The sequence below is a fragment of the Hirundo rustica genome, chromosome 1 (assembly GCF_015227805.2).
Source record: "Hirundo rustica isolate bHirRus1 chromosome 1, bHirRus1.pri.v3, whole genome shotgun sequence".
NCBI classification, from domain to species: Eukaryota; Metazoa; Chordata; class Aves; order Passeriformes; family Hirundinidae; genus Hirundo; species Hirundo rustica.
In genome coordinates this window covers 139808646-139834585 of record NC_053450.1, presented here as the reverse complement: position 1 = coordinate 139834585, position 25940 = coordinate 139808646, and the positions used below count along the sequence as shown (strand labels likewise).

Genomic DNA, 25940 nt, shown 5'->3' with positions numbered 1-25940 from the left:
ACACTGCTGTGAAAAGATTTAGCAAGAAGACCCTCATTAATTTAATAGGGATTAGCTAAATCCACATCCACTGTAGAGAAAAGTTTAATACTCCTGGAATCAGCACAGCATAAGTAAGCAACGTTTTCATGTACACTCTGCTTTCTCTAAAGCAACTTATCAGAACAGTGGGCTTTGCCCCAACACTGAAAAAAAGAAAAAGAGGCAGCACTTTCCAAGTTCTCTAAAAATATGTCCCCTGGAGGAAGCATTCTCCCAGAGACTTCTCTTGGGGTAGATGACGAAAGCTCCACAGACTATTTTTACAGATAAAATATAGAAAAGCCTAGTCATTTTAGCAAGAAATGTATTATTAAGAATATTGTTAACAGATATTTAGGTAGCTCTTACGGTAGCATTTACTATTTTACAGCTCACCTTTTTAACTTTGGCTTCCTTCAGTTTCTCCAATGCAAGTTTAATCTTGTCTGCTTTTGCCTTTGCCTCTAGTTCTTCCTGAAAAGACACAAGATAATTGGTTTATTTCTTGTTAAGTAACCTCAGCAATTTGCATTTACTTGAAAAGGGTTGTTTCTTGATATTTATATCCTGAAGATAAGGCTTGTCACAGCAAACTTCATACATACAGATAATCTTCAGCTTTCCTTGACCTAATATCCTTAAGCCAAAGCTTTGATTTTCAAGTCCAGTGCTCACTGCTGTTGCTCAGTCGTATAGTTCTTACATGATCTGTCCCTCAAATGCTACAGGAATGCCTGAAAACTGGACTCTTCTGTGTTTCTATACATATGGTTGACACAAAAGAGAGGCGGAGGAAGATCTAGCCTGAGTGAAATAGCATTGTGGATGCAGCTGCTTGGAAGAAAACTTGCTTCTTCTTAGGGTAGGAGAACTAGAATTTGTATGATTTTACTGAAATTTTGGCTTGCAATTACACCACTTATAATTTTATACTCTGTGTTCAGTACATTAATTTACTTGAATTCTTTGACTTGCCACATTTTATCTCTTACTGCAGAGATAGTTACTGAGAGGAACACCTCCATTAATTGGATGATACCATGGCTTTTGATTCTGCTAATGGACCTATTCATATTAATAGAGACACAGTTAGACAGAGCACACAAGCTCATTCTGGCTTTTGCTGAATGCCACAGTAAGAATCCCAAAAATCTCAGTATCACCCAGCTCTCCTTTTACAAAGCAGCTCTGTCAATATCATGCCTCTCAATATCAATGACATTTGTGATCCAAGAAGACTGGATCCCTAGGTGCTGATAATTTTAGCTATATGTACCAAATGCCAGTGCCTAGTGTTGCCTTTGTGACTGCTGTATAGATTGGGACTGTTCCTTTATGCTGTCTCTCTTCCAGAAGTCTCCTCCAGTCACATTCGGAGCTGGAAAAGCACATTTTGGACAGCAAGTGACAGTGGTTCCTGGGGCTGCCTTGGACTCCTCCAGTACTACTGGAGGGTTCAATTTCTTTGCAACTTAACATCCGTGTTACCTCTACTGAAATCTGTCTTCTCAAAGCTTTTTTGCCTCTCTGCTGATTTTTACTGTCCCTGTTGCTCTCTTACTTTCAGTTCCCTTTGTTTAAAAGGGGTAGGATTTTGTGCTACGCTACTCACTGGCTACCAACTTCCAGTCAAGGACTGTGGGAGAGAGTTCCTGTTCCGCTTCCACACAAGATTTCTGTTACCTTCAGCCTCCATTTGCTATCCCAAAGTCATATTTTTTAGCGGTCTTCGCACCAAGAGAACTGGCTGCAACTCATGGAAGATGCACTTGCAGGAAACTAAGACTAATTAAGCATTGCCATCACTTCCTTGTTACTGAGATATACAATCATAGCAAAGAAAGAGCAAAGGAGGTTATCGTATTCATCTCAAGTTTTGAGGCATGCTCAACAGTAGCTGAAGTACTCCTGACTGACATCCCTCCTGCTGAACTAAACATCTTTTGTTTTATCACTGCTTCAAGCATGTTTCCTGTTATCAAATTCTCCACTATAATTACCATGCAATCAGTTAAAAATATCTCTTTTTTTTTTTTTTTTTTCTCTGCAGGTGTGGAAATTTGCATTGCTATAGCTCAGCAGTGCTTAACTTAGAGAACCCAAAAAAAGCCTCTGCAGTTGAACACAAGAAGTTGCACAAAGGTGGCTGCTGCAGTGAGACTATTGTACAGAGGGAAAAGTGCACAGCCTTCTCACACTGTAGTCTATGCAGGAAACAGGAAAAGCATCTTAACCAAAGTGGTTAAGTGTGCTGTGGGCAGGTTTTCTGATCAAAATTTTAGGCAGGTATAATTCAGGGTTCACCTGCATGTGACTTGTGTTGAACAGAGTTCACACATTTTATAAATCGTGCAACAGAGCTCTCACCTGACAGCCTTATGGCTTCATAAGCTTTGACTTAAATGCAGAAAAAGGAAATAAACTATCAGATGCAAAATTTTGGCAGTGTTAGAGAAATGCTTACACAAGCTAGGGGATTTGTTTTCCCACTACAGTACCACCACGGCATTTTCTGGGTCTTTAAACAGAAGCATGTGAAGTCATCATGTCAATAGCAAATGAAGGAGCCTTATTTAGCTGAAGGGCAGTTTTAAGAAGAAATGTCAGAGTTGATGGAAATTTATGAGACAGCTCTATGCTTCCCCGAAAAAAAGGCCAGACTTCTTTATTTTGGCACACCTAAACATTAGAAAATAGGGTCTTAATGTCACGGTTGCATTGGGAATTACTAACACTGTTCTTATTTGACTGTGGATAACTGTAAGTGTTGAACACAACTTCAGCCTTGATTGGCTCATGATCCACTCATCAAGAATCCTGGCTAACAGGAACTTGTATTTTGATGACACAAATTACATTCCACTAACGACTGAATTTCATTCTACTGAGCAGAAATGTCATGTCAAAACAAATACTAATCAAGACAATGAATATTAATTTGAAATCAATTCTTGTCATATTAATTTTCAATGGTTATTACCTCCACCACTCACACTGTAACCTGTGTAATAGCCCTGTGGCAATTTTGTGGACAGTAAGTCACAGTGGGAATGCCATTAGAATTTGAATACAGCCTGCATCACTAATTGAGGCAACGGCTGCAGGAAAAAGCCAAACCAATGACTTAATGAGGAACTAAAGTATTGTCGCTGTATTCCTTAGAAATGCTTCTACAATCCATTCCTATCCTTCTCTGACACTCCCCGAATCTGGAAAGAGACCAGGGAATATCATTAGAGTTCAGTCTCAGCAGTTCAACTGAGGGAGAAGTGACTTTTGGCTACATTTCTTTCATATAGAATTCCAGTCATGTTTAGCAAGTACATATTCTTCCCACTCTAAAATCTTGCTTGACCCTCAGGTGCCAGCTAATAAAGAATTAGCTCAGTACAACACTCCATGGAAAGAACTCCAGCACGGTTGATTTCAGGGAGCTTTAGATCCCAACATCATAAAAATGCTGCCTGGAAGAGAGGCTGAGGGTCCATAGTCAGGCTCCTGCCCAAAGCAGGATGGTCACCAACATTAGTTCTGATCGGTCATGATTTTGCCTAGCAAACTTTGGAGAACCTTCAAAGAAAGGGAATCTGGGATCTCCTTGCTCACCTATTCCAGTGCTACACGATTATCTGAAGTGGAAAAAAATTTCCTAATGTCCTGTCTGAAACGACAAAGCTACAACATGTAGCTATTGCCACTTCCACATTAGTGACCTAACACTATCACAGAAGAATTTGGTTCCACCAGCTTTGCATCTATCCTTCAAGTATTTTCAGGCTGTCATTAGATCACTCCCCAGCCTCCTCTGTCAGACTAAACAAGCACAGGTCCCTCAGTCTGTCCTTGCAGGCAGGCCCCTGATCACTGCACGCCTTTGGCCATTCCATCAGCTCTCTGCTGTCTCCAGTATCTCCACAACTCCAGTATCTCCAGTAACTCCACAAGAACGGAGTGCAGCATTCCAGGAGTGGGACCACCAGTGCCACGAGAAAGGAACAGTAACTCCCTCAGTTTGCTGGCCATACTCCTCCCAACAGAGGCCACTTTCCTCCGCTGAGATGATCTTTCACTCATGGTTCTTACTCACTGTGGTATCTAGTAGGATCTCCTTTTCACCAAGGCTGCTGCTCAGCCTGTCCTCTCCCAAACTGTACAAATGGTTATTACACCCCAGGTGCAGGACCTTGCACCATGCTGGGTTTCTGAGAGTTTTGCTGGCCTAGTCCTCATGTTTTAAGTCCCATTGCACTGAAGGTCTGCCAGTGGGTTTTTATGTCATTGCTCAGGTCACAGATGAAAATGTCGAACAATAAAAACCCCAGTGCTGATCCCACTTGCTATCAGACAACAAACCATTGACTTACTAGCCCTTGAGTCTGGCCAGTCTCAGCCCACCTAAGCAGCTACCCTTCCAGACCATACTTGTCAGCTGACAAACCAGACTATTTAGTAGCTTGGTACTTCCTTAAAGATCATGAGTCTAAATCAAGATGGGGAAATGTTTGAAAGAAATGGATAGAACTCATCTTGATAGCACCTCTTCTATATTAGTCATACTAGTTAAATATAATGCTTTGGCTTTTGAAGCTGTTTAGCTGATACTTTGCAAATGTTGATATTCCTTTAAGACAGGAAGTTAACTATTGTCTTTGAGATGCAGGAAAATGGCAAAGTTTCTCCCATATGTTTATGAGTTTCATTCTTCAAACAGCATTGAAAGGTCTTATGCATCACATGAAGCTTTATCCAGTGAATCCCTTTTTATGTCATCAAGCATATCCAATTTTCCTATCCAATTTTCTGTTCCTTTTGCTGAATATGTCTGCTGTGTGTTTCCAAACACAGGGGCAGCAGTGATGCTGAGGTGATTCATATTCACTTCATGTGGGCTTTTAAACAGTAATGAATTGACCATGGTTTTAAGCAAAACTGACTGATACTTTTCATGTTCTCTAAAATATTTCCATTCCCTAAATGTAAATATCTTCTCTTAATCATAGTTACTGTGACCATGAATACTGAAAGAGATGTATTTGTGTATTTCATTATTTCAGATTAATTTGTGGGGGGGCTGCATCCCTCTTTTGATGCCTTCTCTTCTCCTCACAGGGCTGTGACAGGGAAAAATTCTCACATTATCTACCTCCCCACAACCTCACATCAAAAAAAATACTACAAATATCACATTTTATTTCAGGTGTGAAAACAGCTCTGCAAGAAGCACAGACATGGAGGACGTTGTGATAAGTCTGAAATTTTAGATACAGGTAAGCCAGTTGTCACCTAGAAAATATTGAGTTTTATACAAATGAACAGCTTTTCCTATTGGAAGGAATCACTTAGGCCAGGGATGGAGCTGGGAAACATCCACAGAACTTTGTCACCAGAACAAATAGCACAGACTGCAAGGAACACATATAGTGACATCTTCACAAAATGGAGATCATTTGCTATGCTATGCACTGATGCCAAAACCAAGCTTTCTATAAGAAGACATTAACTGATCAGTGCTTCTTAAAAAAAAAAAAGTCAGTGATAAATTTTTTGTTACAATAAACCATTTGCAATTATTATGTCTGTATTGGGCTATCAAAATGATGATTAAAAAAATGAAGGAATGGGCAATAGGTCAAGGAATGGGGAGAAACTGCTGAGGCCACAGCAGTAGAAATTTCATTCCAGAGTTCATGTACATTTCATCACTGCAGAACCTTCCCAAGATACATCTACCTGGGAGATCCACTGGTGTTCCTGTGCCAAATACCACTTGCAAAATGACAAGAACTAGTGAATACTAGTTCCACCCAGACTTACCTGTGTAAGTGCCTCAGGAGGAGGTGGTGGTGGTGGTGGTGGAAGTTCTGGTTCAGGGTCTGGAGGTGGAGGGGGGAAATCATCCCCAAACTGTCCAGTAATGGTAGCATAGGGACTTACTTCAGAATAAGTGTCACTATGCAAGCCTGTTGAAGGCTGAGTGACTGCACTTTGCTGATTGCAAGAAGTTTTCTGGGCTTGTAAAGTTTTCTGTTCAACATCATTAAGGTCTGCTACAAGATCAGCCATTAAAGCATCCAGGTCTTTGTCCTCTAGGGCATTTAGTGATTCTATAAAGAAAACCAAACAACGTGTCAGAGAGGGAGTGCAACACAAAGCACTGTTTCCAGATCAGTAGAGATTAAATTGCAGAAGGCATTGTTACAGGGTTATGGAAAAGGAAACAACATTTTACATGGATTCAAGAAACATGCTTTTGGAACAGCCATTAATCTGGTTATACTGAAGTTCAGAGTAGAAGGAATTCTACAAATACAAACTAAACAGGACAGGAAGCTTCAGTTCCAGTGATACTGTCTCAGGCCCTTATGATGTTATAAAACAAGGCCCTGATCCAGCAAGGTTCCTGGAGACATGCTTAGTGATATGAATGTAAGAAATTCCATGAGCTCCCATTAGGCTGTAAGCATAAATGCTTAGTTCTGGAACAGCACACAACATACCACATAAATGAGGCCTAAATCAAGAATATCTCCATATATTGTTACTATTCTACAACTCTAAAAATTAAAATGAAGCAGAATCAAAGAACATTAAGACACAAGAAACTGCATGGTATCATCTGTAGCATATCAGTAATTGTGTGATCTGTGACATACCACATGGGTGGTACATCACACACACTTTTGAGGATTCTTTAAACAAGGAACAAATAAAAAAGTCTTTTTAAAGAGTCTTATAAAACAGACAGAAACATTGTAACTTTTTCTTTCCATTTTCTACACCGGCAGAATACAAGCTAAAATCCTACGCCAGAACTTCACGCGTAATTTGTGGTTGTTTGAACTAGCTAGGATGTAAAGAGATACTGTGGAGCAAAACCCTGTAGGATGATCTAGACTTCTAGAAGAGAAGGGCTCTCTAGGAATGAACAGAGTCAGTGGTTTAAATCTCTTTAAAGAGTCTAGTTAAGAAATAAATAAATCACCTTTAAGTGATTTAAATAACTTTTAAGTGAGATTTTGAGAGGGATGGAGAGCACTGAATTAGATACTCAGAAATGCTAATATAGTCCAACAAAGAATCGTAAGTCATTCATAAGATTAAGAGTGAACATGTCACTAAGCCATTTCAGTGTACTCTGTTCTCCTTGTTATGTTGATGTAGTAATTAATAAGTTTTTCTTTACAGTGGGAAAGTTGGCTTATGATCCTCTCTATTAATATAGCTCTACCCACTTTACTGATAAGAGTGTTTAGGAAGCCCAAGAGGGAACCGATTCTAGGGCAAAACCAGAGGTTAACACCAACTCAGGTTAATGCAACCAGCCCTCAGTAAAAAAACCAAACCAAAACAAAGTAAAGCAAAACAAAACAAATAAACAAAACAAAAAAAAAATCACAAACAAAATTCAGGAAAGGCTGGTTACTTCAAACTCAGATAAATCCCCTCATTTGGTTTGCCATACAGCCCCAGCAAGCAGCTGTACATACAAAAGTGACAGTGCAAACCAAAATGAGAATAAGCAGTGAAAAGTGGAAGCAGCTGAAGCTGATTATTTCCACTGGACAGAAATGCTTACATAGTTCTGACATCACACTGAGGAACTTTGTCTTCCACCAAGTTAAATCTTTACATTAAAAAGGTTACATTTTAGAAAGTTATTTGGGAGACTTCTCATTTTTGTTTTCCTCTACACTCAGACATTTTTAAAAGTCTGACTTCTATTTAAACTGAGTAATGCCTCCAAAAATTATTCCCTTTGAAGTTTCCTAAATTGAGACACAAAAATATACCTCTCCCTCCACAAAAGAGGGGTTTTTTGTTTGGTTTGGGGTTTTTGATCAGGGTATGTAAAGATTTTCTTCTCATTTGCTGCTGTGAGATATTTTAAGCAAGCATGAAAGGCATGAAAGAGTCCATTCAACTACTTACCATTTAAATCTTTAAAACCAACTGTAAAGCTAAATTCATTGTTTGACACGCTGGGGCATGGAGGTGGTAAAGTGTCCACTCCTAAACTCTGTTAAGATAGAAGAAAAAACGGGTATCTGATGATATAATTACTATTACATATATTAACATTTTAAAATAAATTACCTGAATTTATCTAATGAAATAAATTCTTCTTCCAGAACAGAATGACACATGCTGGTTTCTGAGATTATGCTGGACTGGTAAACTAACTAGGGCCAGGACAAGGGTTCAAGCACTACCTCACAATCATAGCAAGGGTTTTTGCATGCTTTTCAACCCAATGCTGATGGCAGCAACTCCTGTCAGGCAACACCTGGGCTTGGTGTGGGGAGCAACAGAGGATTAGACTGTTCCTAATTAAGACAGTGGGCAAAGAAAGACTGACTTTTAGCTTTCTTGGGTTCTTTCAAAGCGGGTGAAAGAGTTTAGCTGTGTACACATTTGAGCCACAGTGTCATTTTCTTTCCAAAGTGCTTTATTTACCAATATAAATGAAACCTAGCTGTTGCTTTCTCCTATTGTTTGGAAAAAAAACCCCACAAAACCAAAAAACCTGAAATACAACAAACAAAACCCCATGTTGTTGCAATGTAAACTGCAAATCTGTGTAAATAGAGAATTCCTAGTTTGCAGCAGAAAATGCAGCCCTGTTAGGCCATGTAGAGGTATCTCTGTGTGCTTCTGTCATTTACACTTACTTTAGGAACAGACAGACTGGTGAAAAAGTGTGAAAAACTTTCTACAGTCTTGTTTTGAAAGCTGAGAGTCTGAGGGAATTAACAGATCCAGTTCAGTTAACTGAAAGTCTTCAGGCTTTCAGACACCCCTGGCTCTTTCTCCCGTGCCAGGCTGATGTGAGAGGTGATGCCAGAACTTTAGAGACGAGGAGAAGGCTGTCTCAGTCTCAGGAGCACTTAGTCCCACCCAGCACTGCACCGGGGAGCACAGAGACAAGAGACTCAATCTCTTACGCTCTTTGCACCACCTGCACTTGTAACACTGCTGCGTCCAGTCCAAGGATGTAAAATTTATCACAAGTGGTCTTTTATTCTTTTGAAGCAATAATAATGAAATGAGATTACCATAAATTTCTCTCTCTCTCTCTCTATATATATATACGTAAAATAAATATGCACATTTAAAAAAGCCCTAAAGAGCAGAAAGGCTACCAAGAGACAAAGTATTGTCACTTGACAGCTACCAATACCATGTGAAATCTTCGCTTTCACCCTGTTTAAACACAATTTCTATTCTGTGCCTCAGAAATATTGGTATTTAATTTGTCAAGCACTGGGATTCACCAAGAAGAAAGAGCCCCTCAAAACAGAGGCTGTAATCAAACTCACACATCCAAGATGACAATTTAAGTGGTTTCAATCATGCATTTATTAAAATACAACAAGTTTATTCCCTTTGTAGATTTTTTTCTAGAAATAAAAATTCTCCTTTCATCAGATTTTGCAGTAAGTATTTCATGATTAGCGCTTTAGAGAAAAGTTCATGCTGTGTTATACTCTCAAGAGTGTATTCTGCATTGGGAATAATATCTTCATGAATTCCTGAATGCCACCCTCACTGCAGCTTAATATTTTGCCATATCTAAAGAATCCTTTAAACATTTTTTTTCAAAATGTTGCTTTCATTTCCAAAGTTTACATTTGACACTCAGGCTACCTCCCATTTAACCATGTATGCTAAGCATTCATTCATGAACATTCAGATTCAAACTCTTCCTGTTTTCACAGAATTCTTTAATTTCTTTGGCCCAAGTCCAGAGGAATTTAAATTGCTGGGCTGGGGTGTTTTTTCAGAAAATGTGTTTCACAAGCAGTTAGGTCTCTTTAACAACCTACCCTGTACTGATATTACTTTATTCTTTGGGACACTTGTTTTAGCTGTCAATCAGAGAAATTTAGCTGAAGGTTTACCACAATAATGTAACTATTTATTCAGAGCAGAAGTCCATGAAGAATGTAGAAAAGTTTTGTCTTTTCTCTAACACATAATAGTTATTTTTCTAATCTTGCTGGAAAAAAAAATTATTTACCTGAGTCAGCATGTCCATCTCCCCAAGTAAATTGCTGAACATTTCATCTATATCATCACAGGTTTGCTCCATCTGAAAGAAAAAAAAAACACAAGAAGTTAATTTCAGAAGTTCACTTCAAAGCCAGGAATGGTTGAAACCAGAAGATACACAATGCTCTTTTACATTGTGTTCACAAATAACTTTAAAACGATTGCTCATGACCTGCAACAACCTGAATCTATGCCTTAGAGTATAAGTAAAGTTCAGCATCTTTATCCTGTATGTGCTAAAACACACACTTCTGATCTATTCTCATGAGAAGTTCAAATGACCTCCTTTTATTATTTACATTTAATACAAAGTCACCATCTAATAAACCATGGTTGTATCTTAAACATTAAAAAAAAAAAAAAAAAAATGCAGCCTGTTAGAGAGGGAAACAAAGTTTGATCTTGAGAAATTCCTGAATGTTTCATCTCGAAAGCCTTCTTTCTTTGGCTTAGATAACTAATACTACAGGAGTTTATTGGGTGTTATCTAGTGCAAAACCAAGTTATGGTTAGGTAGATGAACAACTTTTGGGCTCAATTTTTCTCTATTTTCCTTTCAATTATTACTGCACTGAGAGAACTCCAGTCCTTACCTAACCTCAAGAGATCTGAGGAAGCGCACTGAGACAAGGAAAATGGGTACATGCTGCATGACAGTCGACGGCAGCGCTTGTTGCAAGAGGGCAGTGTGAGGACAGGATCACACATCAGTGGTGCTGAGTTATAGAGAAGACACAGCTTCTGTAATAATCCTCTCCCTCATAAATCTATTCCTTTGCAGGGGAAGTCCAGTGTAAAAGGGTGTCTGCCATGGAATGCTACCAGAGACAAGAACTAGAAACAACATTTTATTAAGAGGCTCAAGCCGGCAAAGGATTAAGAACTGTGATACTGAACACATAAAACCAGGGTTCAAACTAGGGCCAAACTTTAAACATATAAGTAGTCCTATCAGTTCTCTGGGTTTGTGTGCACCTGTATTGCAATTTGTGACAAGGTTTGGGGGGGAGGGGGCTGTGGCTGCAGAGGTGACTTCTGTGAGAATGAGGCTCCCCACATGTCAGAGAGGGGCAGGAGTGCAAGCTGGCTCCAAGATGGACTTGGTGCTAGCCAAAGCTGAGACCACTGGCAATGCTGGTGGCACCTCTGTGACAACACACTTAGGAAAGGGCAAAAAATGCTGCACAGCAGCTGTAAAAGAGCAGTGAGAAAATATAAGTGATACAACCCTGCAGACTCCAAGGTCAGTATTGAAGATGTTCCAGATGCTGGAGCAGAGATTCCCCTGCAGGCCATGGTGAAGCCCATGGTGAAGCAGGTTGTTCCCCTGCAGCCCATGAAGGACCATGCCACAGTAGATATCCATACTGCAGCCTATGGAGGACCTCCTGCCACAGCAGGTGGACATGCCCTGAATGATGATGATGATGACCATCGTGTGCCACAGTGGAGCAGGCTCTTGGTGGGAACTGCAGCTTGTGGAGAGGAGTCCACACAGTGCAGGTTTTCTGGTAGGACCTGTGACCCCATGAAGGACCCCCACTGGAGCAAGGTGTTGCTCTAAGACTCCACCTTGTGGGAAGGATCCAGACTGGAACAGCTGTTGAAGAACTGCAGCCTGGGGGAAGGTCCCATGTTGAAGAAGTTCATGAAGGACTCTCCCTTGGGAGGGTCCCCATGCTGGAGCAGTGTAAGGAGGAAAGAGCAGCAGAGACAAAGCATTATGAACTGACTGCAAACCCCACTCCCCATTCCCCTGTGCCACTTGAGTGGGAAGAGGTAGAAGAGTTGGGAGTGAAGCTGAACCTGGGAAGAAGGGAAAGGTGGGGTGAAGATATTTTTTGTTTTCTTCTTATTTTGCATTATCCTACCATATTATTAACTGGCAATATATTAATTTAATTTCCCTATGTTGAGCCTGTTTTGCTCAATGGTAGTCAGCAAGTGATCTCCCTGTCCTTACCTCAGTCCATGAACTTTCCATTGTAATTTCTCTCCCTGTTCTGCTGAGGAGGGGAAGTGATAGAGCAGCTTGCTAAGCCCCTGGTAGCCAGCCAAAGGCAACCAACCCCAGCACCTTACAGGAAGAGGACCAGGCTGATGCAAGAAAGCAATCAACTGAAGAGAGGAACAGCTCTAATGACTATAAAGACTGGTAAGAAAAGAAAACCAGCAAGTTCCCCGTTCTTCAATCTTAATACTTTTCCTTTAATAGACCATCTTGAGTCATGTAACTATTCCGTGGATAAATTATACAGGCCACCGAACTCTAAAGTCAGAATCTGTTGTTTGAGAATTGTGATGTAACTAAACAAGGCACAGGAAAGCAAGAACTGAATTTTCAACTTTCACATTTCTCTCAGATCCTAGAAATCAAAGACTTAAATATTTGGGAACTGGATACTCTTAAAGACATTTTAATAGGATGTGGCTGACAGAGCTGAGGGCAACTGTAGCCCAGCAGGGGAGATGGCACAGCTCTGCCCAAGGAGCAGGCAATAGACATCACACAGGACTGAGTCAGTGGAGAGTTTAAAGTCATCTTATCTGCTTCCTTTCCAGCTGACAAATCTACACTGGATGGCTCACTCTCTCTGTCTGTATCATGCTTCTCATACAGAGCCTTGTACACAACATTCTGTTTCTGTGGAATCGGCTGAATGCTGGGTGGCATGTGATTACTGAATCTTAATTCATTTATTTGGATCAACAGCTGCATAGCTTCCTGCACACCTGGCACTTGGAGAACCAATTTTCATAGAAAGACTAGATAAAATGGCACTTATTTGATCATGAAGAGTGAAGATACATTTGTTACGTGACAAAAAATGGAGCAGCAGTTCATACTGACAAGTATCTCATCAGCGTTTAAATAATACTGAATAATTTTATGTTTTCCTGTTTTCTGATTTATGAGATCAAAATAACTTCTAAGGAAATCTTATCAGTTCCAGTTATTTGTATGTTTTCGGTAGATTTTTTTAAGCACTAGCTATGTCAACTTCCAGGAAAAGATCTTCATACAAGTTCTTTTGACAAACTGAAATCCTCTTTTACTGTATTTTTACAAAATAGAAATACAAAAATGGCAAAAAAATTTCTCAAGTTGCAACCAGTTGCAACTTCTTATCATGAGGAGTAATAAGAACTGTCTAAAAAGGAGAAAATCAAACCTAAGGACCCTCCTCAGTAAGTAACAACAACAAAAAGATAAAGTCATGTTGTCACCAAGCGACTGCCTCTAGTGGCATTGTATTTTCTCTTGAATTTTTATTAATTTGGTTTAGGAAGACAAAATTGTTATCATAATCAACAAATATGCTGGATTTTTTTTTAATGTTAAAACACACTGAATGATCCCTTAAATTGGTATAAGAACTCTACATATTCACCAAAGATCCTGCCAAGAGCTAGAAAAACTTAAGATAGTAATATGAGTCCCCATAATGTGGAATTGCAAAAGACTGTCCATCCACTCTTCTCTTTGACTTCTCTCCACTTATATCCATTTCTTTTATTTGATTGCCACAATAGAAATAAACAGATTTAAAAACTTGCAGATTTGGAAATTATCCTGTTGGATGTTGCTGCATTTTAAATCAGCAATTTTTTCTGAATTTTATAAAAAGCCTTGAACATATTCAAACCAGAAATTCATAGTGAAATGTGCAGGTGGTATGAGCTATTATTAATGAAAAAAAGGAAAATATTTACCAAAGTGCCCAGAAGAATACTGAGCTTCATACCCAGTCCTACTCTACTGTAACTTTTCTGTCAGGTTTTTCTCTATTTTGTACTAATACTAGGAACTCTTAAAATCACTACCAACTACAATAAACTGAGCAGGAAAAAACCTAAACTAAACAGAACAGCACTTTAGCTACACGTTTCCCAGATTATGCATAAGATTTTAAGCAAAGGAAAAAACAAACAAAAACAAAAACACAATCCCTTCCCCCCAAAAAACCAAAACACCAACCCCACCCCCCCGCAAAAAACCCCTCCAAACCAAAAAACCTAAAAAAACCAAAATTGGAAAAAAAAAAAAAGAGGAAATTGCGGTTGTCACAAATACACAAGCTAAGAAGGGTCTTGTGGGAAGCAAAATATGTGAAATGTAACGTATTTTTAAAGTGATTGATTTTCAAACTGATGTTTTGTAGATCACCTTTTGAAGTAGCACAGTTAAAAGTACTCGTTTTTTATTTCCCCCATTTTTACATTCTCAGATCTTCACTAAGCTCTCATAAAAACCTTTCTTCAAAATTTTATCTTATTTAATACTCCTACCTTTGTCATACTGTATATCTAAGAGATTGGGACATTTTCTGTTCAACTTCCTATTCTAACCATCAATGAGTCTCACTTTTATGTATGTACGTATATTAAGTATGTATATTAAGTATATTATATATGTATATTAAGTCCTCAGAGGTTTATGTTATACCTAAATATTGACTCATTAATTCCCCCCACCATTTACCAGAAGTCCTCCAGAACCACTGGATCTCTTAATTTTTTTTATCTTCCCAATTTAGATAGGAAAGTGAATTGTTTGATAGAATCTTTAACACTCAGCAGGAAGCTAGCAGATGAAGAGTAAAACAGTGGTACAAAATTCACACTGCTTAAAAAAAAAAATCAGCCTGCTTAAAAACAAACAAAAAACCCCCAAACAAACAACCTATTTAAAAATATAATTAAATCTGAAAAAGTGACCCCACAGTGTACATAAAAACCTTCAGATATGGTACTATACCAAGCAGAGTTTGAACTGTCAGTATTTTAGTATCTGAGAGTTCTGAGAAATACTCAAAGCTAGTCCCTGCTCACAGGAAGAGTGGTCTAAGTCACACGGTAAAAAGGTTTCTGCACTGGAGAAGTTATAAAACAAGCTCAAAGCCCTTGTAAAACACTGAACAGGAAACTCCAACATTAGTGCAACTCAGTCTCAGTAGAGCTGATGCAGTTTAACCAACCAAAGGGCTACAACAAAAAAGGAATAAGGAACAGCATGATGTCAGAAGATAAAGACTTACAGTGGATTCATACCATGAACAGTACTGGGAACCAGCCCACTTAGTGATCTGGCAAACAATTACAGACACATTCGAAGTATTGTTGCTATTCTTAAACTGCTACATATGTAAATAGGAGAGATAAAAATACATGAAATATATTTTGACACATCAAAAGCACACCTTCAGGTCTTAGTCTCTGCACTACAGTGTGTAAGAGTCAGAGTACCAGGACCAGCAAAATGAACACTGTTTCACTAACCAGTAACAGCCCTGCAACTTCCTGCTATTGCTTAATGCTTAAATGCTCACCGGAGTGGAATGAAGAAACTTTTATATTTTAGAGACACACAGCAGTAGCCTGATGAGTAACTTGCTCAAATCAGAGATTTACCCTTGTCTACTACAGACTACGCAAAGTAGATCATCCCATAGCAAAGACAGAAAAAGGAAGAAAACTAAGGAAGCATAATGAAAGTGACAGAGTCCTACCATAAAGTGAAAAGCCGGAAAGAGGGTAACTGATCGTCACAAAAAACAGATGTGAAACTATTGTGATGAAAAAAATGCACCAAAACCTAGGGGAAAGTTACTGAGGCACCATTTAATCCTGACTTACAACACAAAACCAATGGGATAGTAAATGAAAGCCTAAATAACTGTTCCAGGGAAACATGAACGATGTAACTGTGAAACTCATCATCAAAACTGGTAAGTAAGCAACCGAGGAGTTGGTTTTCTCGACATGCAGTTGTAGCAGAAGTGCTAGTTATGAAGTAGAAGTGCAAAGAGCTTCAGGCAAGGATTATGACCTCACGTTTTAAGACCTAAAATAAAGGCTCCACCAATTTTGAACCAGATTAAAGCTTTCATGATAGACAGGTTACACCACACCTTCCAGCACAAGATTTCTTGCCTCCTTCCGAAGTACATGATGCTAGCCACTGCTGGGGATAACCTTCTAGCCAGATTGACTGCGGGTCTGAAATAGATCTAACTAGGTTCCTTACAGTGATTTTACAGTTAGAGGTCAAGAAAAAATTCATACGACACACATCTCTCATACACCTAAGTGAGGCAGGATTGGAAGTTCTTTAACCAGCTATTTCATCTAGTAAAATAATTCTTAACAGACATTTAGGCCCACTTTTTTGAAGTAAAGTACAAGAGAACATCTGTCTCTGCAGTCTTGAGTCTAGAGGCGCATAATCCAATTACTTACTAATTCTAGTAGATACTAAGATTGGAAATTGATGTTTTGGAGTGATGCAACAGAAATGGTAGCTGACCCCAAGGTTTCAAAACCATAATCACATTTGGCAATTAGCATGTTGACTTTCCTCTTTCTTACCTACATGACATGTAGGCTCTGTAACTCTCTTCTGCTTTAACATTTGCTCATATTTTGAAAAGAATAAATTGAAAGCAATTAGACTGCTTCCAGCACTGTACTAACTAACATTGATAAGCACGGTATTTTCTAATAAAAAACTTGCACACTGATAACTCGGAAAGCATTTTTTTACTAATATTCACTATTCTTCTGGGAAATTTGACGTGCCAATAACTGTAGGCTTATCTGCAGCTGAAGTTACACTGCATATTTATCTCAGGGATGGTGTGACATGATGTAACTCCATTTGTGAGGAAATAAAAGTGACAGACTAAATTAGTAGCTTCAGGAAGACAATGGCAAAGTATCCTTATTAGTTCAAAATGAGTCACTCAAAAATGAGTGACATCTGGCTTTGGATTAAAATTAAAGTGGCAGGTAAATACAGTCAAGAGAGAATCCTACTCTAATGTTAACATGGGGCACTAGAGCTCATATTCTACTAATTCCAGAATCACCCACCCAGAGGTAAACACAAACATTGTTAGATAAAAGCACCTCAAACTCACAGATCCTACTCATGTTTCACACAGATTTTAACTATGTCATTTATACAATTAAATCTCCTAAAAACTTGTTCCCTTTTTTGCCATTTTGGAAATACACAGTTATGTCATGTTTTCCAGGAACAGACCTGCAGTGAGGACTGATTTTGGAAAAAATCCTTATTAGTCTAAAAATCCCAGATTTCATAGACCTGAACACTGCACTGTTTCACTTAAATGATGACAGCAGTTGTATTTTACACTTGTTTTGCCAAGATGATGATAATAATTTAAACACTACAGGAACTCCTATGCACAAGTACACCACCATCTTTTTCAGTGATATTTGAGTACTTCGTTTTCAGAGAGAGTGACAGAGAGGGGAGCAAGGGTGGGGGGGGAGACAGACAAACATTTAGTATGCTTGTAAAGCACCACAGGACACTGAGTGTGAGGCAATCCTCCAGATGCTGCTGCCTCAGCATCCATCACCTCTCTGACCATCCCCAGCCCTCCCCTCTCCCCGATGCACTGCCCCAAACACGTATTTTTTCTTTAACACCCTTGCCAAGAGCGGTGTCTGGGAGAAGCAGCTGTGGGTCCTGGTCTTAGGGTGAGGCGGGATGGCAAGATTACTGAATGGACACTGAGGCTCATTTTAGTGAAGCTGAAAGGAATAAGGGACTACCTAAAAGCTTACACACAGTAAGTCAGAAAGAAGTTACCCAAGGCCAGAGGAGGAGCTTAGTAAAGGGCTCTTGTTCTGAAAGAGGACGGGAAAAACATTTAACCTATGGCTACAGTAAAGACGTGTAGAGGGATATGGCATGCAGGCTGGGTATGAGACTCCTCACTAAGATCCTTTGCACAGCAACTCTCAGGCACACACACAGTCTGGATCCTTGGCTCCAGAAAATATATTCCAAAAATATTCAAGCAGCTGGGGAACTGTGAGTTAAAAGCACTTTATGAAAGGTGGGGAAAAAAACCCAACAACCTGGTATAAAGCACACATGCAAGGAGGAGAAAGCTTGGGAGCAACTTCTGTGTACCACCAGAACTGCACTTTGTACCTTCCTGTCAGCTCCCAAAGGGGATTGTTTCTATGGAAATCAGAACAGTGCCACTTCTGTACATTTTTATACAGTATCCTCCTATCAGTCAATGTGCTTCAGCCTGGCTTGTGGGTCTTTACATGATAAAAATACAGCTACAGTCTCAGTCGTCGGCTTTTTCTTTTGTCACAGGATCATTTACTGCAGAATGGCCCAGTCTGGAGAGTTTCTCCTCATGAGCCATACAGATAGCACAAACTGCGCAGAGTAAAATGGTAGAAGATATATTTCCAGCCCTATGTCTTCACACAGACTGGTAAAAGAAACAATTCCCTATTCTGTGCCACATTAATGGCACACAGGAACAATACTTCCATTCTGCCTGTAAAAGGCAGAAAGCTGTGTGGAAGTGTGTGCCCTGAGCTCACGAACCACCAGGTTACCAGGCTCAACCATTTTGAGTTGATAACGTTTCTACTTCAGCTCTACTCAGGTATAAACAGCAGATATACAACTCAGTATCAGAACCTCAGTATCAGAACCACAGTTTTATGCACCCCCCATTCCCTGCCATGATGGCAGCAAAGAATAGCAGAAGAGTAATGTAACCCTGAGAAGCAGAAATTGTTTCCACATGCCTTCCCATAATCTATAGCTTGTTGATGTTGCTGCAATGTTTTCCTTCCTGTTTTTTTTTCTTCCTGTTACCCAACACTGCTGTCCAGAACTTAGATGACAAGAGACTGTCTTGTACTTTAAGCAATTGCCAGCAAAATAAAATAATGCAATTTTGATGCTTATCTTCACAGTACAAGAAGTAGGCTGATCCCACATTAATAGATTGTCTAACAAACAGAAAACAGTAGACAAGGAAGCCCACAGATAAGAGAAGAAGGCACACAGGGGTGTAAAATGAGGGAAAAATCCTTCCTCTACTCAATTCCCTATAGAATCAAGAGATGTTAAAAACATGGAATACTGAAAATATATAACATAAACTTAGGAAGAGGAAAAAAGGAAAGAAAAGTTACAGTACCAAATTTGAGCACAGGAACTGCTACGTTGAATAGTCAACGGCTCAGCTTTTCCGACACTCACTTCCTCCCACAGTGAGCCACTAGGTAAGCACAAGATGTGCTACAAGGGCCCATGACACAACTGTCTCCCCATACAAATAACTTATTCCTATGACCTATCGTTGGCAAAAGCTCTAAATCATCATCTCCTTTCTTATAATCAATCACATGCTCTTATCACGGCCAGAAACGCTTAAGGGACAGCACGCGTGGTATAGGAAGGGAACACTGAAAAAGGAAAGGACACTAACATAAAATGCTCTAACAGTAAGACAGAAGCAAAAGGATGAATCTGTAAAAATTGTACTGAATCCATCTGTTTGCTTCGTATGTAGTTCACATATTAAAATGAAATAAGGCAAGTAATGCTTTAATATGAATTTATAGATATTTCACCAAAATACTGTGCTCAGTAACATAGTGAGTAGTGGAAAAATTAAATTAAGATTTTTTTACAAACCTCAGTTTTATACTGCTGACTGAAGTGTCAGGTACAATTCCAAGGCCCACTGTTAACTTTGCACCTAGCAAATTTGCTTCTTTTGGTCTATACAATGCAGTGATTACAAGTGGCTTTAAGCAGTAGGTTTCAGATGAAGATCTGTAAAGAAAGTGGAAGCCTGGAGTCATCACAGACAGGATGTTGTATTGGCATGGCAGTGGTTGCTTTGTCACAACCCAGAGGGCCCTGAACTGCACAAAGTTATGAGAAGAAAATGCACCAAAAGGAGAAGAACATTGTGAGATTTTCATTCTTCCATTTCCCTAAGATTTTCCATGAGAAGGAAATGTCACTGCCTCCCCCTCCTTTTTCCCTTAGAAAGGAGGAGGGATGGAACAATACTGACCTGGTCACAGCAACTCCATCATGACACAGGGGAGACAAAAGAGGCCAATTTAGTGACAGATATATGAAAGGCTTTGCTGGATTTCATGTAAGAGCATGGCCCCCATGGGACAGAACTGCAGTTAAGATTATGATGAATTCCTTCCTAGAACTGGCATTCAAACCCACCAGCTCATTTTGTCTGCTCTCTCAAACATTAGGTCTGTCACCTTCCCCTCAGTCATGAGGATATGGTCACCAAAGTACAAAACTAAGCTGTAACCACAAGTGTTTGGGAATGTTATCTGTGTTTATGGTTTTTGCATGTATTCTTGGTCAAGGCTATCTCAGATACTTGCGTCCTCCAAGGCACATGTACAGCAGATATTTCAAATACACTATTTCATCAAAATGCAGAGAGAACAGTATATTTGACTGGTTTTGTGGGGTTTTTGTGTTGTTTGGGGTTTTTTGTTTTGTTTTGGGTTTTTTTGTTTTGTTTTTGGGTTTTGTTGTTGTTGTTGTTTGTTTGGGTTTGGGGGTATTTTGCAATCAGACAGAAAAACCACACCACCTTTCAAAAATATTTTTTGGGCTGATAATCCTTCTTATTTCTGGACTTCAGTGAAATCCCCATAGCAAGTGAGGGAATGGGGCCTTTCAGTACTGTTAGAAAATACTAGAAAAATCTTCAAAAGTACATCAAAATCTTGCTCCGATGCAGAAGTAAAGTCATCATGTGTCTGCAGTGTGGGTTACCTGAAGATGCAGTGAGAGTACCAAAAGGATCAACTGAGGCCGCCAAGGAGCACGTTTTCATTGCTGCCAACATGGACTGGATGCCAACAGTTTAAATGAGCATTCTGCTGAGCTGCCTAACCTTCTTGGTGAGTTGCCTTTGAGGCAGACACATCATTTTGCCTAAAAGTGGGGACTCCAAAGGTAATTTGCCACTTTTATCAGCAAAAGCATCCAGAGAGTGTCTGTATGATTGATTTTGGCTCCTAGTGATTCTCTCTATGCTTGATGCAACAGTGCTGCTAAAGGCAGATTTGCTCCCCTTCCATCCCCACTCTCCCTGACAGGTGTAGGTACAATAACAAGATTTTCACCAAAACGTTTATTTTATCAGTTGGATTGTCTGAGGACAACTGAGGACTTTCCGTTGGTAGTGACATCAACCATGCAGGGTCTGCTCATCACTGATAGCAGACACAGAGACTTTTATCCTTTAATACTGATGTCACATACCACACTTTTACATTCGCTGCTTTAGATTACAAGCAAATACAGAGAGAAAGTAAAAATGGAAATGCACAGAGATGTGCCGAGTGCAAAACTTCTATCAGATGTGGTTTTGTTCACATTGCTGAACGGAGCAACAGAGAAAAATTTGTTTTGTATATACACTGAACATTGTTCTTCTAGGATTCGTAATCCATCTACTCCCCAAAATACTGCTAATACTTCTAACGACTGTAGCCCCTATTTATTTGAGCCTACATTCATAGCATGCTGAATCAATGTTCAACAAGAAGAAATAGAGTTGTGTGTAGCTCCGGGTAGCAAAAAAATATGAGGGCAATTAGCCAGCCACAAACCTAAAAAGTCACTTTATTGGAAGAAAGTCATTGAAACTAATGATAGACCTAAAATTTTTGAACTATCATTACCAAACTAGTTTGTGAATTCCCACAGTAAAACTTTAAGTCAGATCAAAGTCATCTGTGTCTTCTTTTCATTCAAAACCAATAAGCAATACTATAAATGGCAACTGAGGGGTGTGAGGAACACAACCTCACGACCTGCTGTACATGCTCAAAAGTCTCCTACAGAAACTTGAGAAGAACATAGCACTCAGTTTTTTTCTTTCACAGTACAACATACAGCTTTTACACTGGCAGCTCTGCTGGTTATATCTAGGGTAGCTATGGATCAATAGGCTGGACAATAAGGAAATGCCTCAAATGCCCATTTTTCCAAGAGTCATGGATCACTCCTAATCATGGGAAGACATATGGTAGCATTTCTATGATAGCTGCATCTGATGTGGTTGTCCCAAGCTCTTTTTAGACAGTGAAGGGAAAGGAAGGCAATTTTATAGAGCATGATTCATGGCTGCTGTCTAAAACTGGGCCACCAAAGCAAGGTTTAGAAGTATCCATCTCGCTGTATCAAAACCTCTTATCTACAGCTGGATGAGGAGAGTTCTGCCTCTAAAGCCCAAGAAGAGCTTTGGAAGGTCTGTATGGATGCAAGATACCATTGTCAATAGAGACCTTCCTAAGGAAATGAGCTAAAGCTTCCATATGGCTGCAGGCAAATAAGAGGTCTTGTTTTCACTTTCACCCCAGATCAGCACCTGACCATGTGAAGTCATCATCAGAACAGGTCAGACCGACCTACAACAAAACAACCAAGATAGACCAAAGACATGAAAAATGGTCTGTGAGAAAGAAAAACCCATGTAGATTGCAGAGAGAGCAGGAAAGGATAAGGGCCTTGATATCTTAACGATGTACAGGAAAACAAAATTCAGCTCCATTCCTGTAAAGCAACCTCTGAAACAGAAGCATGCTTTTAAGAAAATCCGTGTTCCCAAATCATCTTATGAATGGTCAGATGTTCATGAATCTGCAAAAAACACAGGTCCTCTCTTGAACAAGGCAATCCCATCTCTCATCTGCAGCAGTACTGCACACTGGTGGTCTTCTCATACATTTTTCAGGGCCAAAGAGATACAATAGCTTATCCCTCCATCCACAGGTTGCCCAAGTCCTAGCTCTCTTCACTACTTAGGGCAGAGCAAGAGAAGGAAAGCTTTCTGCCTCTTCTTCCTCTTACTGCTTTAAGACATTTCTTCTAACAAGAAAGGTGAAACACAGCGAAAGCTTAGTGGGTTGGGTAAATCTTTTTACCTGTAAGAAATCTTGGGGCTCAGTACTGAGTTAAATTGTTACAACATCCAACAGGCCCATCTGCTCATACTGTTGCCTCTCCTGTGCAAATTTTTATCCTACCAAATGTGCTAGTCTCTTTACAAAAAATATCAAGGTTACACCTTGATTTACAGGTACATGAGTTTTGGCATGTGATCTACTAGACATTGCCCAAGTATAGTGACTTTTGATCTGTAAAAAAATCAAACTTTCCTGTAATAAATATACTTGATAACAAAATAAACCAGCACTTCAAAAGCATCATACCCTGCTTGAAGATACTACACACTGATAACCACAAATTCCAGCATGAACAATTAAAACAAAATTGACTCAATAATTACATTGAACCATCAGTCATTTTGCCTCGAAACACCAGAATAGTCTGTTATACCCACAGGACATATTTAAAAACTAAAGAGAAGACACAAAGAATATTTAACTGTTCCTTTCACAGGTAGTACATTTTTCCAGTTATGTATTTTCCCAGATGGACCAGAATTTTCTGACCGCTCAGTTATTTGTAATACTCCATTGATTCAACCTCCCAAAGACATTCGTATGCCATATTTCAAACAAAATTGTCTTCATTTTTAAGCAAGGCTTGCACAAAGCATTAAGTACAATTAAATGTAATAGTCTCCTTAGAATGCTCACAGGGGAAAACGGAACCAAAGAGGTTCAGCAAGAAGTTAAACATTCTGTTTCAGACATCAAGTTTTAATCAAAATTCATATTCTTTACAAAGTAACCAGAAAAAAATACTGTAGATTTAGTGAAGACAAATTATTAGGAGACTGCACAGGTAGAGCAGGTCACTAGTATAGGTCCCTGGAGCACTGGGGCTCACCTATTTGTCTCTAATGACACAGTTGAAAAACCCATGGCTTCATCAAGCCCTGACTACATTTACATTACTGTTGTGCAGCAGCAGGGTAATTGATTAACAGTAAAATCAGTGGATTTCATGTGTGAAATAAGATGGATGGAGGTTTGGAAGAGATGACAAAACACGCATGTCATGTAATTCATAAAGAGGAACTAGAACCAAAGAAGAAAAATGACTGCCAAAATTCTGTGAACCAAAGTCCTGAGAGGGAGAGACAAACGAGAGCCAAGTTATTCACAGAATCAGAGTCATCTTGGACAGAAAGTGACTTCAGAAAGTTAAGCTGCTAGTTTGGTGGAACCCTACTTATTCTGTTTGTAGGCTGTATTCCTGCAACATTTTTTTAATGACTGTTAAAACAAGCTGGATCACATGCTGCCTAAAAGACACTACCAGATACCTCTCCCCAGTTTGATAACGAACAGAAAGTAACTTCTCTTTTTGGTGCACGAGGGATTGAAAAACCACCCCAAGCTTGTGGAGATTGCATTTCAGCTACTTCCCCGTGTTATTCAGCTGAGGGTACCATGCAGGATGGACGCTCTCTGAGTCAGGCGACACTTAGAAGAGTTTTTCCCTAAACCACCTAGCCAAAGACACCACCAGCAGAGAGGTGTTAACTGTGTTCCTTCGAACTCTGTTTGGTCACAACCAGACTACGTTCTTGCATGCTTAGTTTAAGACTGAATGGCGCATTCACGTGGTGTATTCTCTGTCCGCTTGGTCCGCAGTTTTCTCCCTCCTGCCTTCCCTTTCCTAACGCTGATCGTGAAACAGGGCACTGCGCGTCCCTCGGGATACCCACCGGCTGCAGGGAACCTTTGGCACCCCTGCCTTGCAACGATCAATCCTCGCTTCCCCCAGGGACAGGGCACAGGGAAGGTCTGACCCAGCTTAACCCCGCCGAGGAGAGCAACCATCACCGGGACAGAGCACAGCAGCGCGAAACACCGCGGTTCCGCGCCAGCCCTGTGGGGCTGCGTCCCCTCTGCGGGGCTGCGTCCCCTCTGCGGGGCTGCGTCCCCTCTGAGAAGCTGTGTCCCCTCTGAGGAGCTGTGTCCCCTCTGAGGAGCTGTGTCCCCTCTGCGGGGCTGTGTCCCCTCTGAGGAGCTGTGTCCCCTCTGCGGGGCTGCGTCCCCTCTGCGGGGCTGTGTCCCCTCTGCGGGGCTGCGTCCCCTCTGTGGGGCTGTGTCCCCTCTGCGGGGCTGTGTCCCCTCTGAGGAGCTGCGTCCCCTCTGCGGGGCTGTGTCCCCTCTGAGGAGCTGTGTCCCCTCTGCGGGGCTGCGTCCCCTCTGTGGGGCTGTGTCCCCTCTGCGGGGGGCTGTGTCCCCTCTGAGGAGCTGTGTCCCCTCTGCGGGGCTGCGTCCCCTCTGCGGGCTCCCACGCCGCTGCCCAGAGCGGGCGGCCCAGCCCGCCCCGCCGCAGCCCTCCCGCCCCGTCGGGTGCCGGCTGGCGCCGGGAGCCCTCGGGGGTCCGGCTAATCCCCCCCTGCCCGCTTTACCTTGGCGGGTGGGCGACGGCTCCGGAGGCTGCGAGGGGGCGCGGGGCGGCTCTGAGGGACCCGGCCCGGCTCGGCGGGGCCCGGCGCTGCCTGAGGGAAGTGGGGCCGTCCCGCCGCGCTCGCAGCGCCGCCCTCCGCCCCCGGGCCGGGTGGAGGCGGCGGCCGCTGCCCTGCCCGCATCGCCCGGGCAAACCCCGGCCGCCCCGAGCCATCTGAACCAGCCCATTCCCTGCGTTCCCCTCCCGCGGCTGCTGCCCTGCCCGCATCGCCCGGGCAAACCCCGGCCGCCCCGAGCCATCTGAACCACCTCATTCCCTGCGTTCCCCTCCCGCGGCCCCGCCTGGGCCGCCCCAGCCGGGCCGGGCGCTCTCGGCTGGACAGCGCTGTCAGGCGCTCTCTGCTTTTCAGGCAGAGTTGTTTCTTTCCCCGCTCTCTTTAGTGACTCTAAATCTTCTATAACGCTCAAGGCGGCCAACTGCTTTCATGGCTCTTCTTTGTCTCTTCGTCCCTCTAGGAAAAGCTGCCTTGAAGGGTACTTTGATTTTATTCACGGTGTAGGAATGATTTTATATGTTAAATTCCATAAAAAGTTGGGGAGGAAAAAAAAATATTTTTTTTTCTTCAGGTGGAGACGTTTCCATATGAAGTTTAAAAATCAAGTGTCAGAAAATTCCGTGCGGCCTTGGA

The 25940-nt window shown here is 41.0% G+C and overlaps 1 protein-coding gene across 1 annotated transcript in view; it reads right to left on the bottom strand.

The window, feature by feature from the left end:
- Positions 1-25303, bottom strand: part of APBB1IP (amyloid beta precursor protein binding family B member 1 interacting protein) — a 63442-nt gene extending 38139 nt beyond the window's left edge. The window contains exons 1-5 of the mRNA XM_040055668.2: positions 25254-25303; positions 10040-10111; positions 7951-8038; positions 5836-6125; positions 418-495 (exon numbers count right to left, since the gene is read on the bottom strand). Of these exons, the coding sequence (XP_039911602.1) occupies positions 418-495; positions 5836-6125; positions 7951-8038; positions 10040-10111 (528 nt within the window). The 5' untranslated portion in view covers positions 25254-25303. The remainder of the gene's footprint in view (positions 1-417; positions 496-5835; positions 6126-7950; positions 8039-10039; positions 10112-25253) is intronic.
- Positions 25304-25940: the final 637 nt, after the last annotated feature.